The sequence below is a fragment of the Chaetura pelagica genome, unplaced genomic scaffold (assembly GCF_000747805.2).
Source record: "Chaetura pelagica isolate M959 unplaced genomic scaffold, ChaPel_1.0 scaffold184, whole genome shotgun sequence".
NCBI lineage: Eukaryota > Metazoa > Chordata > Aves > Apodiformes > Apodidae > Chaetura > Chaetura pelagica.
The window spans coordinates 1,143,737-1,160,856 of record NW_009953184.1 but is presented as its reverse complement, the minus strand read 5'-3'; the positions used below and the strand labels follow the sequence as shown (position 1 = coordinate 1,160,856).

The window sequence follows — 17,120 nt, the reverse complement described above, 5'->3', positions numbered from 1 at the left end:
AAAACTCCAAATGGAGCTAAGCCTGGATGTGCACCCTGAGCTTCATCTTATTACAGAAAACCCCAATGGCCTCGAAGGAGGAGGCAAATGATCTGAGAACAGGTGTGCTTGGCATTATGTGAGCTGTGCCAGCTATTTTTCAGCACCTACTGTGATAAACCCTATCACAGACACCTGGGAGAGGTAATAAAAGCTCATTTTATAAACTGGATTTGACACTAAGTTCTGTTTATTTGCTTTGTGCAGTGATACCACAGCGAAACGCAGTAGAAGAATGTGAATAAAACACAGCTCAGTCCCTCTAGGCACATGTAATTAATTCATGGCAAAATCTGTCAATTTAATCCATTACTACTGAAAAGGATCAAAGTCCCATTTTCCTGTGGACAACCTGTGTTCGGAGAGACTCTAGTCAAGATGAAGAATGTAGAAATGAGTGTTTTTATCCTCCTGTCTGCAGGGGGAAAAGGGAGTAGTGGGCTGATTAAAAGCTCTTCTACCTGAGGAGGCCATTGCAGCATAAGCTGAGCTTGTGAGCACCAAAATCTGTACTCATCTCCTTGCAAGGACAGTCATGTTCTGCTCTAAGCACATCTTTGGGCGGCTGCTGCCAAATTTATTCAGCACTTGGAAGGTAGCATGAAGGCATGTGCATGGAGAATGAGAGGAGAAGACTCATTCTGTGTCACTGTCCCATCCTGCTTTCCTAGCTTGACGTACAGAGGACATGCATTTCTTTATTGTGGGATGGCCTCTTGATTGATGGAGATGTTTGCAGGAGGGACAATCAGACCCAGGAAGTGGGAAATGCTTCTGCTTTCCACTATATGGACATTGATGCAATGGGGACTGGCTTGCTCCGTGCTGATTAAGAGATTTGGAAGGACGTCTGGGAGCTGGGTTCAACTAGTGCCCTAAAGGGGACATAAGAAAGGTTGCAGGACCTCTCTGCTGCTGTGAGACACATTGGGTAGCACATCTCCATAACCCACATCATCTGCTGAAAGTGAGACCCTCCACTCAGCCCACTCTCACACCCCTGAAAGACTCCCACAAGTCATGCAAACATGGGCCTTGATTTAGTTTGCCAGGAATGTACTGGACATTTTGCCATGTCTGGGCATGACTCAGCTGATTAGAAGAAATACAATTTAATGAATTACTAAGTTAATAGTTCCTCTCGACTTCTGATCTACTAAATATTGCAACCACATTGAATTCAGGTGTGTGATGAGATGGTGAATGCACATGCACAACCACAGGTACCCACAGGGCTGCTCTCACCAAGGAGGGGACCTAGGATCCAAGTCACAGCTACAGAAAAGAGGTTGAACCAGTTTCCTACCAAAGAGACCAATGTTTGCTAGTCCCACTCACGTGCAGAATGATGTAACAGTCCCCTTCAAAAAAAGTCCCATAAGCCTTCTCAGGTACAGGAACCATCTTCATATTCTGTAAGGGAATGAAGGTTTGGGTCATTGCTACAACTTCAGAACCAGAAGCTGGTGGGTGTGAATCAGGACAGCTGGGGTGCATGACACCTTAAGGTGACAATCAGAGTTTGGAGAAGGAAGAATCAGGACTGTGCTTGAGAGCTGGGAAAAGCTGCTTCTGGGGGAAATCCCAAAAGCATTGAGAGGCAAATGGCATTTTTTGTAGTTTCCTTGCTCTTCTGCAATCCTGCAGGTCTAGAGCAAGAAGACCTGGGGGTCAGGCTGACCCAGGGGAGTGAGCACATCTCATCCTAGGTTTAGTTTTGGGGCATGGTTTTTACTCAGTGCCCATAAGCTGAGTGATAACTTTGTTAGGAAAACCACTTTGCCAGTGATTCACAGCAACTTGTAGCAAGTGCATGGTTTTTACTCAGTGCCCATAAGCTGAGTGACAACTTTGTTAGGAAAACCACTTTGCCAGTGACTCACAGCAACTTGTAGCAAGTGCTGAGCAAAGACAGACTTGAGGACACCGACGTATCCTTCACTGCTCCCAACCCTGAATGCACACTTCATCTGGTGCAAGTGCACAATTAACCAGACATGCCTGCCCAGAGTAGGTGCCTGGGTGCACGTGGGCTGCACAAGCAGCTCCTGGGCTTGAACTGGCTCTGTAGTTTCCTGGAATTAGACACACATTCTTCTGGTGGCCTGACTCGTTTCCCAGCATACCAGCCTGACCTGGGTGAACCCACACAGCTCTAATTACAGATCCTTTGGAAAGAGCTTAGTATAGTGCTTTGGAGAGAAAAGGAAAGACAAAGACCTTGTGATATTTGGAACAGAGCTGGGCCCTGTAGGGAGCCACCACCACTCAGGTACACGTTTTGGAGCCCCTTCCTACTGCTCCCCTGGGTGGGCTCTGGACCTCATTCTAAGCCCCCTCTCATTGCAAGGCAATATTCTTGGTGAATTGGGCCAGAAGAAGGCAAAATTGAGCACAACCTGGCTCCAAACCAGAAGAAAATACCACTGCAAGCAGAAGGTGGCCTTGCAAGATGCAGTAGCTCTCTCTTCAGTGACCCATTGATCAGAGTGGGAAAAATAAGTGTGAAGTGCAAATAGACCCCCTGGGCTGCCTTTGCTGCAAAAATGGGTGCCCATCCCATGGCAGCTGCTGGTGTGGACTGAGGTTACCTACACATAACCCCTCTTCTTGGTCAAACAGGTAACTAACTTCTGGTGTGCTAATGAAGCCTTGTGTTGGCTCCCGAAGGGGAAGGGGGGGAAAAATCCTCCAGTGTTGGAGAAACAGCTTCAGTCCCATCACACTCATGTTTCCTTAGTCAATATTATCCCTGCTTTATAGAGCAGGAAACTAAAGCAATAACATTGGAAGTTGCACAGGGAGAAGCTGGGTCTCCTGTTTCCCACTGCCTCTTATTTGTACCTCCTTATTTGTACCTTTTCCCACCTAGCTTACTTCAGGAATATCTCGTTCTTGAAACACACGCACACGCACATTTTCCCACCTAGCTTACTTCAGGAATATCTCATTCCTGAAACACACGCACACACACGTGGAGAGGACATCTGCCATCATTGTCTCTTGTCATACCTCTATGCTCCATATCTGCAGTCCCAGCTTTCTCTCAATAGTTGGGAGGTTTGTGTCACTGTCTGTCATCCTGCAGGCTGAGCTGGAAGGAAAAGGAAGACATAAAACCAACCATTTAATTGGATACACCAGTAAGTGCACTGGCCAGCTGGGTTCCTCTCACCATCAGAGGAGGTTTAATACAGATAATCCACACCCTGACGTGTCTCTGTCTCTCTGCTGACTATGAAGAGAGCAGAGCTGTAGTTATCAACAGTTTGGTGGGATGAATCCCCATTCCCAGGATATCCATGCTCATGGGGGACCAAGCAAAGTGTGGGATCACAGACAGAAAAGACTGGGTTGGATACTGTTGTTCTGGTATGGAACTGGTTTTCCCTTATTTAAAGAGATGAAAAGGATTTGCTGGGGTGTTGGACTGGACATCAGGGCTGCTCTGTTCCCACCATGGCACAAGGGGTGGAAGGGACAATGGTGGAGCTCTGGGAGACCAATGCCTCCAGGAACAGCCACAGGATGTCAGGAATGAAGCCCTTCCACTTCAGGAGGAGATTGAGATCTAAATAAAAGCACCTGCAAGGTATCTCAGGGCAGGGCACCAGCCTCTCAGCTCCATAAAGGTCAATGAACACACAGCCAGCTCACTCAGCAGAGCATGTGGAGTCATCCAACTGATGACCCTGATGTCTACTTTACACATAGGTGAGCAGCTCACCAGGCTCTGCTACCTCTGTGGGGAAGAGGTAGATTTCAGTTGCCCACACAAAAGTGCATTTGAGATGTTTTTGGCATCTCCAGCTGCCCTTCTGTTGGGTGAAGATCTGCCATCCACCTTCTATCCTACCTACCAGCTGGCAAAAGAAAAAAGGACTGTGCTTAGCCATATTCCCTGCTTGGATAGTTGAGGTTTTGCTGAAAAAGCAACTTCTGAACCCAGATTTTTTTACAGGGAAATATCCTGAAGCAAATCAACCCCCAAACCAATGTATATCAAAACATGGGGTTATGTTCCAGCAGCGCTGGCTGGCCCATGGGGCATGGGCAGGTGCCTCCTGAGTAGCTCAGCTCTTATGGGAAGGCCACAGGACAGACTGTGTTTGTGGAGGGCCCAGACCCACGTCAGCTGTTGCTGGATGAGTCAGTCCTGCTCACAAACCAAAGCCCAGCTTGGAGAGAAGACACAGCTCGTGGATTCTTGCACCCTGCACGGATTCACTTGGCTAGGTCGCTCCGCTGACTGGCACTGGCCCATGGCAGGCTGAACAACTGCTCTGTGTTCAACAACAACAACAGCTCGACTGCCTGCCTTTTCTTCTCTGTCTCTAGATGAAAAGGCTGCTCTGGTTGCAGCCTGTGGCCTCTCGTGAGCTCCTCTGCTCAGCTGTAGGAAACCACCTATGAGAAGGAACGGAGCCGTGCCTGCCTCAACTCCACACAGAAACTGAGTCACAGGAAGAGGAAAAAAATATGAGAAGCCAGAGCACAAACCCATGGAATAATCTCCTTCTGAGGGAGGAAAGAACAAAGCCAGGTGATCCTTTGCCAGAAGGCATGTTCATTGCTCATGTTGTAAGAGAGAGACAAGCTGCACTTTGCACCATGAACTCATAAGAAGCGATGGTCCTTCTCCTGAAGTGTCTGCACACTGTGCCAGAGCACAAAAATTGCTGTTCTAGGCAAGGCTGTTGGTCCATCCAGATCTCCTACGGCCCAGAGCTGCCAGATCTTGGCTCCTTGCACAGGCAGCAGAGAGAAGTAGGTACCTCCAGGGGTGGTTTGAGCACAGCCCCAACACCTCTCTGGTATCTGAGCAGGCACCCGCAGCCTGGCAGCCCTGGGCAGCAGGAGTCAAGATGTGCTCACACCTTCTTGAACCTCTGGAAGACTGAGTCCATGTGGTTTCATGCACCTACTAGGAATGCATTCAGCAACCTTCACCTCCCTCTCAGGTCCTCCAGATAGCTTTTAGGCAAGAAGACAAACAATGGAGAGAAAAACATGCATTTCTTCATCTCAGTTCCCAGAAAGGTGATTGAGACCCACACAGATTAAAAGCTGGATCCAGGAAGGTATTTCAGTGTCTACAGAGGGGCTAGAAACTTTTCTGCATGGGGTCCTGATTCACCTACTGTTAAGTCCATGGCCAGCAGGAACTGAAGGAAAAAGCATGATCTCAGTTCAGATCTTTAACCAGAAGACCTTTTCTTTCTTTTTAATATGACATTTGAAAAGTCCCTGTCAAAGAAAAAAAAACAAACTAAGCCTTTTCCCTCAGCTATCTTCTTAATTTATTAGGGTTTTTCCTTCCAGCATCAAAACAGGAACAACGTGGAAATAAAGCCAACAAAGATGTTTGGATGTGTAGGAGAATTCAGGGAGTTGAAATTGTTTGGGTTTTTTTTACCAAAACTGACTCTGCTCCCTGTGGAAGGCAGCAGGCATTGTCCTCCCTGCTAACAGCACATGGAACCAGCAGCTGGCTGGCTGTGAGACACAGCTGGCTCCTTGCTTTTCCAGGCATCCCAGCCTCTCTGCTGGGAAAAGTTAACCCAAACGGTGCTGAGATTCCTCTGAGCACAAAGAGCCATGTAGGACAAAACCCTCCAAGAGCCAGCAAAACTCTCCTGATTCCCACCCCAACCTCTTGAGTCAGAACAGGGATCTTGGATCTCCTCCATTCCTGGGGTTCTTTTCTCCATCTGAAACCTGCCCCTTAGCTCCAGTCCCCCCTTTTCTTGGAAATGCTGTCCCTCCCTTCCTCCTTAGTCATTAAACTGGGGGGGTTGGTGAGAAGTACAGAGAAGTTTGGCTGTTTCTTTAGACTTTCTAGCTCCTTTCGGCTGGTGGCCAAGATAGAAATAATAGGAATATGACTTATATAATCAGACAGCTCATTTCATGAATGATTTAATGTGGGGTTTTAATCAGATGATCCCATAATTCAACTCTTGCCCAGACACAGTATTTTTTGGAGCAAAAACTTCCCATCTGTGCATGAAACCAGGAAGGGCAGAAACTTCTAATTGAAAAAGAGAAAAAGAAAAAAGAGACCTTAAGAGGCTTGGGTTCACCATGGGGTTTCAGCAGCTGTGTCTGGGTCAGTTCCTATCTCAATCAAACCAGTTTTGCCCAGCTAGGTGAAACACAAATTAGCAAGAAGCATGAGTCAACTGCCTCTGGGGCAGGAATTAACCAGAAAAAAACCCTGGCTATGAGGATGGACCTTTGCTTCCTGGTACAGACACAGCCCTGCCTGCAGAGCATGGAAAGAGGCACTAAAGGAGGTGTAGTTCTCTTCTCTGCTTCCACATTAGTAGCATGCAGCTATTCAGCTTCCACCCCCAGGGCCAGCTACCCTGTTTCCACAATTTCCAGGGACTCTCACACCCCTGCAAAGAAGAGACAAGTTCACACCATGAGTATGAACTGTGAGGTAGGAGCAGTGCGTGTTGGCCACTGCAGAGCAAAGGTAACTGCAGGCTTGAAGCTGCTCTGTTGGGTCATCACTACTTGGTTGGGAGAGGCCATGGGGCAATGGGCACAAACTGGAACACAGAGAGTTCCATATGAACATGAGGAAAAACTTCCTTACTGGGAGGGTGACAGAGCCCTGGGACAGGCTGCCCAGGGAGGCTGTGGAGTCTCCTTCTCTGGAGACATTCAAACCCACCTGGATGCAGCCCTGAGTGATGTGCTCCAGGGAATCCTGCTTTAGCAGGGGAGTTGGACTGGATGATCTCTGGAGGTCCCTCCCAACTCCAAGGATTCTGTGAGGGCAGAGGACCTGGAACCCAGATGTCAGTGGCTGGCACGTTAGCTGGATGTCACAGTGGGGACAACCTAGAGTATCCAAAACTAGAAGCAAACCCTTCTCTAACATGGTCTTGGTAATAAAGATTTCTAAATATCACCCCCTCTCCAACCAGCAGAGTGAGGGGGCAAAGCTTTGCCTTCAGGAAGGACTAGTGACCAACTGTCAAGGTCACTCCCAAGATTGGTTAACGAGTAACAGTTGGGGTGGAAGTGCCACCAATCACCATTTCATGTTGGTCAACCTGGTAGGCATTGAGAAAGCAGACCTAGCAGGACATTCCTTCAAGCAGACTGGGGCTGTTTGGGCGGGGAGGGAAAATAGGGGGTGAGGAGGGGGAAAGGAGATCATTTCCAACTCCCACAGCACGTTCTGAATTCAGCTTGATTTGGCTGGTCTGGGTTTTGGCGACACACTTGTTGGGCTGCAGTCACAGTCATAAAAAAAAACAACCCTCAGTGAAATGACTAATGCTCTGCACAGCTCCGGGAAAATAGGAAGCAGCTGTGGCTCCAGCCTTTCCAGGCTGAAAGGCCTAATTATTGGGAATACTTGGACTGGCATTAGATGAGGTAAACCAGGGCTGTTGAATTGGTTTCATTGTCTCCATTATAGTTAGGCATCTGGGCCCAAGTAGGTGCCATTTTTTGTCTGCAGAGAGGACAGCAATTAACTCCTGCTTTGCCCAGAGGAATGAAATGGAACGTTGAGTTGGACTGAGGTTCTTCAGCTGCTGCTTGGGAGTGTTGCTTTGAATGGTGACTGTCCCTAGTGAGTGACTGTCCAGAAGTACAGTACTCAACCAATCCAAGCTACCTTTTTATTTTCCTGCTGCAGGAGGAGAAAAAATGGCTTTTATCTCACATGGAAATGGTGGGTAGGGAGGTCCAGCAATGGGATGTGCCCTCTTTCTCATGACACGTGCTCCATCACATAATGTCTTCTAATTTTTTTGGTAGGAAATATCAAGGTGGGATAGGTGAGAGCACCTGTGACATGTGTTGGTGGGAGATTCTACCATCTTGCACAAACAGAAAAGCTGACCTGCATTGCCCATGTTGGATGTGCTGGGGTGTGGTGATGGGACAGGGATAAGTGGGACAGGCTTGTTAGGGGCTGGCAAAAGAGGAAGAAATGCAGCTCAGTTCACCCTCCTCCTGTGAGGTCCAGGTTCAAGACCTTGTTGAGGCTCATGTGCCACAGAGAGGGCCTGCACAGACATGCCTGGCTGGCCAGAGAGAGCTCTTCAGGCTTCTTGGAAAGAGCTGTTGCCTGGCAGCTCAAGTGACATAAACCAGGACTTGAAATAAGATGCTATTTCTGATCACGGTGGGCAATTAAATGTTGGAACAGCTCATGAGGGAAGCTGGCAGGCTTGCCCTTATTTAATGTTTCTGAAATGAGACTGCTCAATGGCTGGGGTGGGCTTTCTGGGCTTGGGTCCATGGAGCCTGTGACCATGAGACCCTGCTCAGGTGCTGCACTTCCAGCAAGCTGAGCCTTCCCACCAGTTTGGCATTAAGGCAGTAACATGGAGTGTCCTCATAGGATCATTAAGGTCGGGAGAGACCATCAAGATCATTGAGTCCAACCATAATCCAACTACCACAGCCACTAAACTATATCCTGACGTGCCACATCTAAACACTTTTTGAACACCTCCAGGGATGGTGACTCCACCACCTCCCTGGGCAGCCCATTCCAAGGCCTCACCAGGGCTTTTAAAATCTTCTCTTCAGTGGAGATGGATTAAAACTTGAGCTGGGGCATCAGACAGGATGAATTAAGATTGTGAAGAAACTTCTTGCTCACCTTCTTAGGGTCATTGGCTCTGGAGATAAGAATGGACTTCACCTGGGTTCAGATAGGCAGGTTTTCCCTTTTTCCATGAATGGCAGCCAGGGATCATCAGACCACATCTCATCCAAGCATCTACCTGCCATCACAGGCTATTGGACTTCCCTGTTCTTTGCTGATGGGGTAAAGGCTGGGATGGTGAGGACCGAGATACTAAAGTCTGTTCAGGGTTAACATGAGTGAAGATTTAAGGGCCTGGAGTGAAGGAGAAGACCACTGAGAGTATTTTATGTTCTCAATGGCCTCTCAAACTGAAAGTACTCTCTGTCTCAGGAGAGGTTTGAATTTCCTGTTTAGTAAATTCAAAGGATTCACAAACCTGGGTCAGGCTGTGCAAGTAATTTCTCAGGTTCTGCACAAGCAACATCCAGTGTGTCCTGTCTAACAAAAACTGACCAGTCTCCCCAGGACTCAGTTGCTGCATCTCTTAAACCCTGGAATCTCACCCCACCTATAACCACCACTCCAGGCATGACTGAGAAGCAGACCTTCAGCCTAGTGTCTTCCAATCCCATGTCCCTTCACCCTCTGTCCATTTTTGGTATCTCTGACTTCATATTTTACACAGAGTGTTTCCCACTGATGCTCCAGCCTTTACCTCCAGCCCCACGTGAGCCACATGCAGGTGGGCTCTGATTCTCCAAACCCACCACTGAGCTTCACTTAAAAACAAGGAGCACAAGGAAGTGCTGGGTTATTGGGAAATAACCACCTTCCCAGTTGTAACTGCCCTCATTCTGCATCTCATCTGTCTCTTTAGATTCCTTGGAGGACACCTGATTTAGGAGGGCCAGCAACCCATGATTTATCTCCTCTGGTTTTGACTAGTCCTTTGCAGCTGCCTCATTTCCACCTGCCATAAATTCTAGCTCAGCACCTCGTTCCATCTAGAAAATCTTGCTCATCTCTCCACACCTCTCTTTACGACCTCCTTTGTCCTCTGCACTTACCCCACTGCTGGTAGCTTTCCAGCAGTCTGGTCTTCTAGCAGATGGTCTTGGGGAACTGACTTGTAGGAGGAGATTTTTTCCAAACTGTGGCTATTTCTGAATCCTCCCTCTAAAATGTTCACCACTGGCTGCTTCTCCTGGGAACAGCAGAGCTGTATTGTCTCAGGAAACTTCTCCACAAAGCAAGAACAATGTCCTGACTATTAAACCAGGAAGCCTGAGCACCAGCCACAACCCCCAAGTCATGCAGGCTGAGTTTCCACATCCATCAAGCTGGATGTGGAGCCCAGTGCTCGGCAGTGACTGGTGCTGGAAAAGGGAGAACAAACTGGCTGGATGTGGGGGCCAGGAGTCCTTGCCTTGGTGTCCTACAGAGAAGGTCAGAGCACCCTCACTGCTCCTGACTGACTGTTTTCCCAGGAAGTCCTTCTTCCCTGGGAAGTCTTTGAAACCAGCAGGCTCTCCCAGGCAGGCAGCATCTCTGCAGGGAGCAGGCAGCCCTGTTAGACTCAAAGCTTTCATGAGCAGCAAGAAAAAGGGTCTGGAGCTGCAGCAACTTCCCCCTGAGATCAATCCCACTGCCCCATAATGAACTCCTTTGGCACAAACCCACCTCACCTCTCTCTGAAGATCCACGAGGGAAAAAAAAACAGTGGCACAAGAAGCTGTGAAAAGCCCTCTGTGTGCAAGTGCCTTGCAGCAGCATTGCCCCTGGAACGGTGCCTGGGGCACTTTTGTTTTTTCCAAAGAATAAAGCCCAGCTTGGTGCACACCTACTCCCCAGGTATCCATTCCACCTCTGGCTCCTGCTGCTGAGGTTATTGAGTCAGCAACAGTACCCAGCTACCCTAAGGGAAAGGTGAGCAGGTAGCTTTGCCAACTCATTAGGAACAAACCTCCCCTTTCTTTCAGCTCTTTCTCTCCTGGTGAAAGGGAGAGATTACTGGCTCAAGACCAGCACTGTGTCCAAAGGCAGGGCTTCCTGCCACCGTGAGGGCAGGAGATGCATGCAGGAGGAAAACAAAGCTGGAGCCATTTTAACTCCTCTTCCTGGTTTCCAGAGAAGTGGTTCAGGTTAGAAATGTTCTCAGAAAGTAACTTCTAATTACTCACCACCTTCAGGAAGTTATTGTCCTCTTTGAGCAGGGCCTGTAGTGGCAGGACATGGGGTAATGTTTTTAAATGAGAAGAGAGATTTACTCTAGATGGTGAGTGGAAATTTTTTACAATGAGGGTGGTGAAACACAGGCACAGGATGCCCACAGAGGTGGTAGATGCCCCATCCCTGGAAACATTCAAGGTTGAATGGGGCTTTGAGCAACCTGATCTAGTTGAAGATGCCCTTGCTCTTGCAGGGGGGTTGGGCTAATGAACTTTAAATGTTCCTTCCAACCCAAAATCAATCTGTGATTCTATGATTCTCTCCCACACTAGCATTTTAACAGAAAATTATTTAACATTATGACTGCAGGTAAGTAAAACAAGAGCTGGGACATCAGGGAGGAAAGAATGTGTGTTTGGTCATGGGTACAAGAGCTTCCTGAGCCCTGGGGAGCACAATAGCTCATGGGAAGGGTGTGACAGCTGGAAGTTGAGGGCAGACCCATGAAAGAAGACATTTTCACAGCTGAAACTGAGCAGACTGTTTCCTATGCAGGAATAGAGCCTGGGGGAAGCCTAGGGGAGGGCTGAGAGGATGGGATTCATCCACTCTCACTGGGGTGTCTTAGTTTTAGGTGCTTAAGTCTGAAGGAGGACTCTCCCCAGGTGGTTCCCCTCATCCTGACATTTGGTCTAGAGCAGATTTAGTGACTCTCCAGCAGGAGGGACTTACTGTCCACTTGGCCTGAGGGGCAGAGCCCTGGGTGGAGAGCCCAGCTTGCCACGCTGCCCTTCACCTCTCTCAGGGTCCCATCCACTGTGCCCCTAGACCTGGCTTGCCAGATCTCTCAGTGTCTACCAAACCAAAAACCAAGAACAAAATCACAGTTAAACCCAAGCACTGGTGCCCACCTGGTCCTTCTTTCAGAAAAAAAAAAAAAAGAAAAAAAGAAAAAAAAGAGCAAGTCTAAGAGTTATGATTTTTGCTTCTTCATGTAACAGTTTTACATTAATTGCAAGAACGTGCAGAGGTCAACATGCACACATGTATGTCTGCAGGACAAAAAGCAGGTTTTTTCCTGGTGAACAGATTAACTAGTGCAGTTGGCTAAGTCCTAGCTATCAGGACCTTTGTTTGATGGTGATGGAGCCAGGGTGCTGGCCTGGCTCCATTCAGAGCAGCTGGGGAACCGGTTTCCAGAGCATTGTCTTCCCAGTGGAAAGCAGGGAGGTTAATATTAACCATCAAAAGGAAGGGGCAGTTCCAGTTTTGCTCCAGTTCAGACCTGCAAGCATCACATCAAACTTGGGAACTGAAAGCCAGGACTTCTGGAAAAAAATAAATAAATAAAAAGGGTTTTGCATTTTGCGTGGCAAAATAAATGACCTGGACCTAAACCTGGGACTCCAGAGGTGACTGTGGACCTCTGGCTGGATGAGAAGCAATGGATTTACTCAGGGAAAGGTTTGTTTCTTGAGCTGCAAAGGTAAGCTCATCCTTTCTGAATGGCACACCTCTGCTGAAAGACCCCTGACTTGTGTCAAAACAAGCAGAGAGAAACCAATCCAACCCAGATTTCCACCTGAAACAGAGCCAGACCTTCACAGGACCTTCTCTCAAGGGAACCCCAACAACAGTCACATTTTTGGTACCAGTCACCCGTGCCAGAGTTATATCCTCTAGAGTTGTGTGAAACCAGAGGGAAGTTCAGCACCACATACCTGGTGTGTTTATCAGTTTCATCCAGCCCTTCCAAACCAGGGTGGGCTGTGAGGTCACTCTTGGCCCTGCTGTGACTTGGTGGCTGCCACTGAGTCTCCATTTGATTCCTCACTCTAAGCAATTGCTCCTTAAGGAGATGCCTCACCACCATCCCACCCCCAAGAGACCCCTCTGTTGGGTCTCCTTCTCAACATGGCTTTTCAATGGCTGTTCTCTGTTCTGGTCCTGGGAGACAACAGGGCAAATGGAGATGAGGCAGGTTGCTGGGAATGAGTGACAGAAGGACATGGGGCAAAAAGGAAGCACAGCTTTGCTCCTGTGGTGCTACGTGCTGTATGGGGAACAGTGTTGGTGCATCACTATTTTGTGAGCTAAACCCTCTTCTGCCCAGCCCTGGGGCTCATGCCCACCCGAGCACAGCTCTCTGCTGACATGGCACAGCAAGGAATCATCAAAGTGTTTGGTTTGGAAAAGACCTTTAACATCATCAAGTCCAACCATTAACCCAGCACTGCCAAGCCCACCACTGAACCCTGTCCCTCAGCACCACATCTACATGGCTTTTAAATATCTCCAGGGATGGTGACTCCACCACTGCCCTGGGCAGCCTGGGCCAGGGCCTGACAACCCTTCTTGGAAAGAAATTGTTCCCAATATCCAATCTAAACCTCCCCTGGGCAACTTGAGACTGTTTCCTCTTGTCCTATTACTTGTTCCTTGGGAGGAGAAACCAACCCCCTCACTTGCTCCAACCTCCTTTCAGGCAGTTGTAGAGAGTGAGAAGGTCTCCCCTCAGTCTCCTTTGCTCCAGGCTGAACACCCCCAGTTCCTTCAGCTGCTCCTTGTAGGACAGACCCTTCCCCAGCTCCATTGCCCTTCTCTGGACAATCTCCAGCCCCTCAATGTCCTTCTTGGAGTGAGGGGCTTATAACCATTCTGCCTCATCCCATCACTCCCTGCCCTTGTAAAATGCCCCTCCCCAGCTTTCCTGTAGCCCCTTCAGGTACTGGAAGGTGCTCTAAGGTATCCCCAGAGCTCACTCTTATCCAGACTGAACAACCTCAAGTCCTCAGACCATCTCTGTGGCTTCCTCTGGACTCACTCCAGAAGAGCAAAGTCCCAGCCCACAGGTCCCCGTGCCTGGCACTCACTTGGCATAAAAAGCCAAACCCAGCCCAAAGCAGGACCACAACATGCCCACAGCAGGAGAGTGTGTGATCCCTTCCTGGGGGAGAAGAAGGGCAGCTTTTGAGAGAGCAGCACATCAACTGCATAAAGCCAAATGAATAAAACATCCCTGCAAAGGCTGGGAACAGCTTGAGAAAGAGCCATTCACACAGGATGGCCTTTTGCACCCCGAGCTGCCAATGGGAGTTTTGTCTGAGCACAGGGAAGGGATTCAAGGCATCTGAAAAACTGGGATGGGTGGGATTTGCTCAAACCCAGGCAGCTATTTTATAGACTGCAACAAAGGACAGTAATTTAAGCCTTCACACCCTCCTAAAGGGAAGGTGGGTAACTCCATCTGTGTCACCCAGACAGAACATGCTTTCCCTGCCTGTTTTTAACCCTGTCCAGCTGTTTTTGTAAGAGCAGTTTTAAATAAAGGGCCAGCCAGAAACTTATTTTTCCATCCCAGGGCATGGCAGCAGGACATTTCTAGGTAGGAGAGGTCAGCTGCTCTGAATAGCTCATTCCACAGGAACTGCCCAAGATGGAGCTCAACCATGCAATTTAGCATCTCCTGTGCCTCCCCCTTTGACGTGGATATAAAGTAATAACAAGTTCCACTGTTGCTCTGCCCAGAGCTGCCTCAGATAAGCATGAATAGGCTCAGATAAAGGCAGGTAACAAATGGTAGGATTTGTTTTTCAAGCAGAGGGCCTTGGAAATCAAGGTAGCTGAAGCAAATGCACATCATCAGATGCAGGAAATTAACATGACATCTCAGAGGACTTTTCTGAACTGAAGGATGCTAAAGACTTAGCTACCATGTTCATCCTTCCCTGCAGTCCTTTTACACCCAGAATGGGTGGAAATACAGTGAAAATGTATAAACATCCAGGATAAATCATAATTAGTCCTATTTCCAGGGTTGTATCATGTGGAAAGGCAGAGCATGAGAAGAGAGGTTTTAATGAGTGGTAAGAGCATGTATCCCCTTGTAACTGTACTAGCTGCTTCTCTGAGGGGCCAGCAGAAGCTGAAGAATGTTTGGGACCAAAGCAAGAGCTGGAGCAGAGATATTTTGGGTGTGGGGTGTCCACAGTGGAGTCTTTCCTCATGCAATTGGACGTTTCATACATTAAAAAAAACCAACAACAACCCAATGTGTGGATTTGTGTAATTCCCAAAGAGAATTTCAGAAGGCTGCAAAAGAGCCCATTCCCTATGAGGAAGGAAGGACCTTGAGAAGGGGGGGGGGGGGTGGTGGCACAGGCAGTCCCCAGGGGTGGCTAAAATGCTGCTGGGCTGGGTAGCAAAAAGGCTCTCACTGTGCCCTGAGCTGCCCTTCACCACCCGGGGCATTTCAGGGCTCTGCCTCCGAGTGGGCTACTGTGAATTTAGCTCTGTTAAAACTGAGGGAAGGTTTTTTGGTCCATCAGGATGTGCCCAGCACAGAGCAGAGCCCCAGCAACTTCCAAGCATGGGGCAGGTGTCTGAGCCCATCTCCTCTTTGGCTGGGGAGGAAGGACTGCAGCACAGGTGCTGCTGAAGGGCCAGGTTGCCGGACAAACCCAGCCTGAAGTCACAGAGTTCACGGTGCCTCTCCTTCATCTCACATGTCCCACACCTCCTCGGGGGCTCCAGAGCAGGAAAAGTCACAACTCCCATGCTTGGAGTCCAGAAAAAAACTTGCACAGCTCCATAGAAAAGATCAGGAGACACCATGAGCATCTTCAGCATCTCTAGGCGTTCAAGAGCAGGGATTTATTGCCTCAACCTAACCAGGAGCCCCAAGACACATGGGAATGCAGGAGAACAGGATGACACTGCGCCCATGGCATGAAACCTTTGCTGTGGCAACTGCTGCCACAAATTCCTGCCTAGGAAATAACAACATGAGACCTGCGGGTCCAGCGGTGGGAAGGAGCTGGAGGAGGAAAAGGGCGGCTTGTTCACCCAGGGAGGAAGAGGAGGGGAGGAAGAGGAGGGAAGATGATCAGGGCTACTGATAGCCCCAGCTCCTGCCCATCCTTGCATCGGCCTCCAGCCGGGAATGCTGCAACCCGGCTGGAAAGGAGGTACTGATGGATCATCCCACCTCCATCTGCAGGCTCTGACCCGCCCCTTCAGCAGCACCCCGGGGGATTCCGTGCCCAAGCAGGGCTGGTTTGCTGGGACTGTTCTGATGTTTGTTTCCCTCTGCCGGGGGCTGAGCGTGAACCTCCCACGGGCAAGGATTCCTGGTGCTGCTCCTGGGTGTCCAACATCGACGCTCCCGACGGGCGCGCCTAAGGAAAACCCCGCGGCTCCCTCACTGCTCCACTGCATCCCAGGGCAACCTGCATCTCCAGCCAAGGGGATGAGAAAACACCCTGCACTGACAGAGCAAAGCAGCCCAGCTGTTTGGCCGTTGGCACAGCTGTCCATAAGAGCTTCCAACCACTTTCTTGGGTCGCTGTCAGGATCCGGGACAGCCCCGCAAAGGCAGGTGGGCTGGGAGCAGATCCTCCCAGCCACAGAGCACAGAACAAACCCAGCCAAAACGAAATGCTGTCGGTGGCCTGTGGTGTGAAATCAAAGCCAGGCTGTGCAGAGAGAGAACTCCACCAAAAGCCTGTGTCCTTGGAGCTCAAACCTGGCCCAGCTGGGTGCTCAGGGAGCTGAGATGGCTCCTTGTTCCAACCCGAAACTCACCAGGATGGGCTCGTTGCTTCCAGCAAAGCCATCCTGCCTCACACCAGCTGAGAAGTATTTATAAAAACAGGGAAAGTATCACTTTTTTTTGTTGTTGTTGTTGTTGTTGGTTTGCTGTTTGTTTCTGACTATCCCCCAGCACAAAAGCCACCCAACAGCTCTGGCCTTCAGAACGCCAACCCTGGGAGGTGCAGGAGAGCTCTTACCTTGCCGGGCAGCGTGTGGGCTCCTCACAGCTCTCCCTGCCTTTCCTCTGCAGTGAGGGAGTTCCAAGGCACTTTTTGTTTGCTGTTCTGCTACCTTGCCAGCTCGGGAACAGCCGCGTTCGGTAACTCAATCCTCTACTTAACCACAGAGACACTCCTACCCGGAGATCACACCCATTCCCAGCCTCACCGAGGGACAAAGAGGGAGCCGGCGTGAGAGAGTTTCAACCAACTCTCTGTTTGCATCAAATATCCACCAGCTCCTCATTTACAGATGATTAAGTGCTGCTTTAATTAGAAACCTAGTTTGTCCAGGTTTAAAAGGGCAGGGGAGGGTTTTTCCTCCTCCCTCCCTGCTTTTCTCTGCTGGACAAAGCCAAGTGCTGCTCCGTGCCACGTTAGTGCTTGGGCCCAAGAATCTCAGCTCCAGTCCCTGCCTCTGACAATCCCAAATGTTGGCACAGTTGGTCCCAAGGGAGACGTGCTTGGGGCAGGGAGGCTGGTCCTGCTCCCCGTGAAGCTGAGCTGGGTCTCCCTGAGCCCAGGGTGTGTTGCAGCCC

The 17,120-nt window shown here is 49.4% G+C and overlaps 1 protein-coding gene across 1 annotated transcript in view; it reads right to left on the bottom strand.

The window, feature by feature from the left end:
- The window catches only part of LOC104388462 (villin-1-like), a 35,756-nt gene extending 19,166 nt beyond the window's left edge, over nt 1–16,590 (bottom strand). Inside the window, exons 1-3 of the mRNA XM_009997333.1 lie at nt 16,561–16,590; nt 3,052–3,133; nt 1,378–1,452 (exon numbers count right to left, since the gene is read on the bottom strand). Coding sequence (XP_009995635.1) covers nt 1,378–1,452; nt 3,052–3,120 — 144 coding nt within the window. The 5' untranslated portion in view covers nt 3,121–3,133; nt 16,561–16,590. The remainder of the gene's footprint in view (nt 1–1,377; nt 1,453–3,051; nt 3,134–16,560) is intronic.
- Between the last annotated feature and the right edge of the window lie 530 nt (nt 16,591–17,120).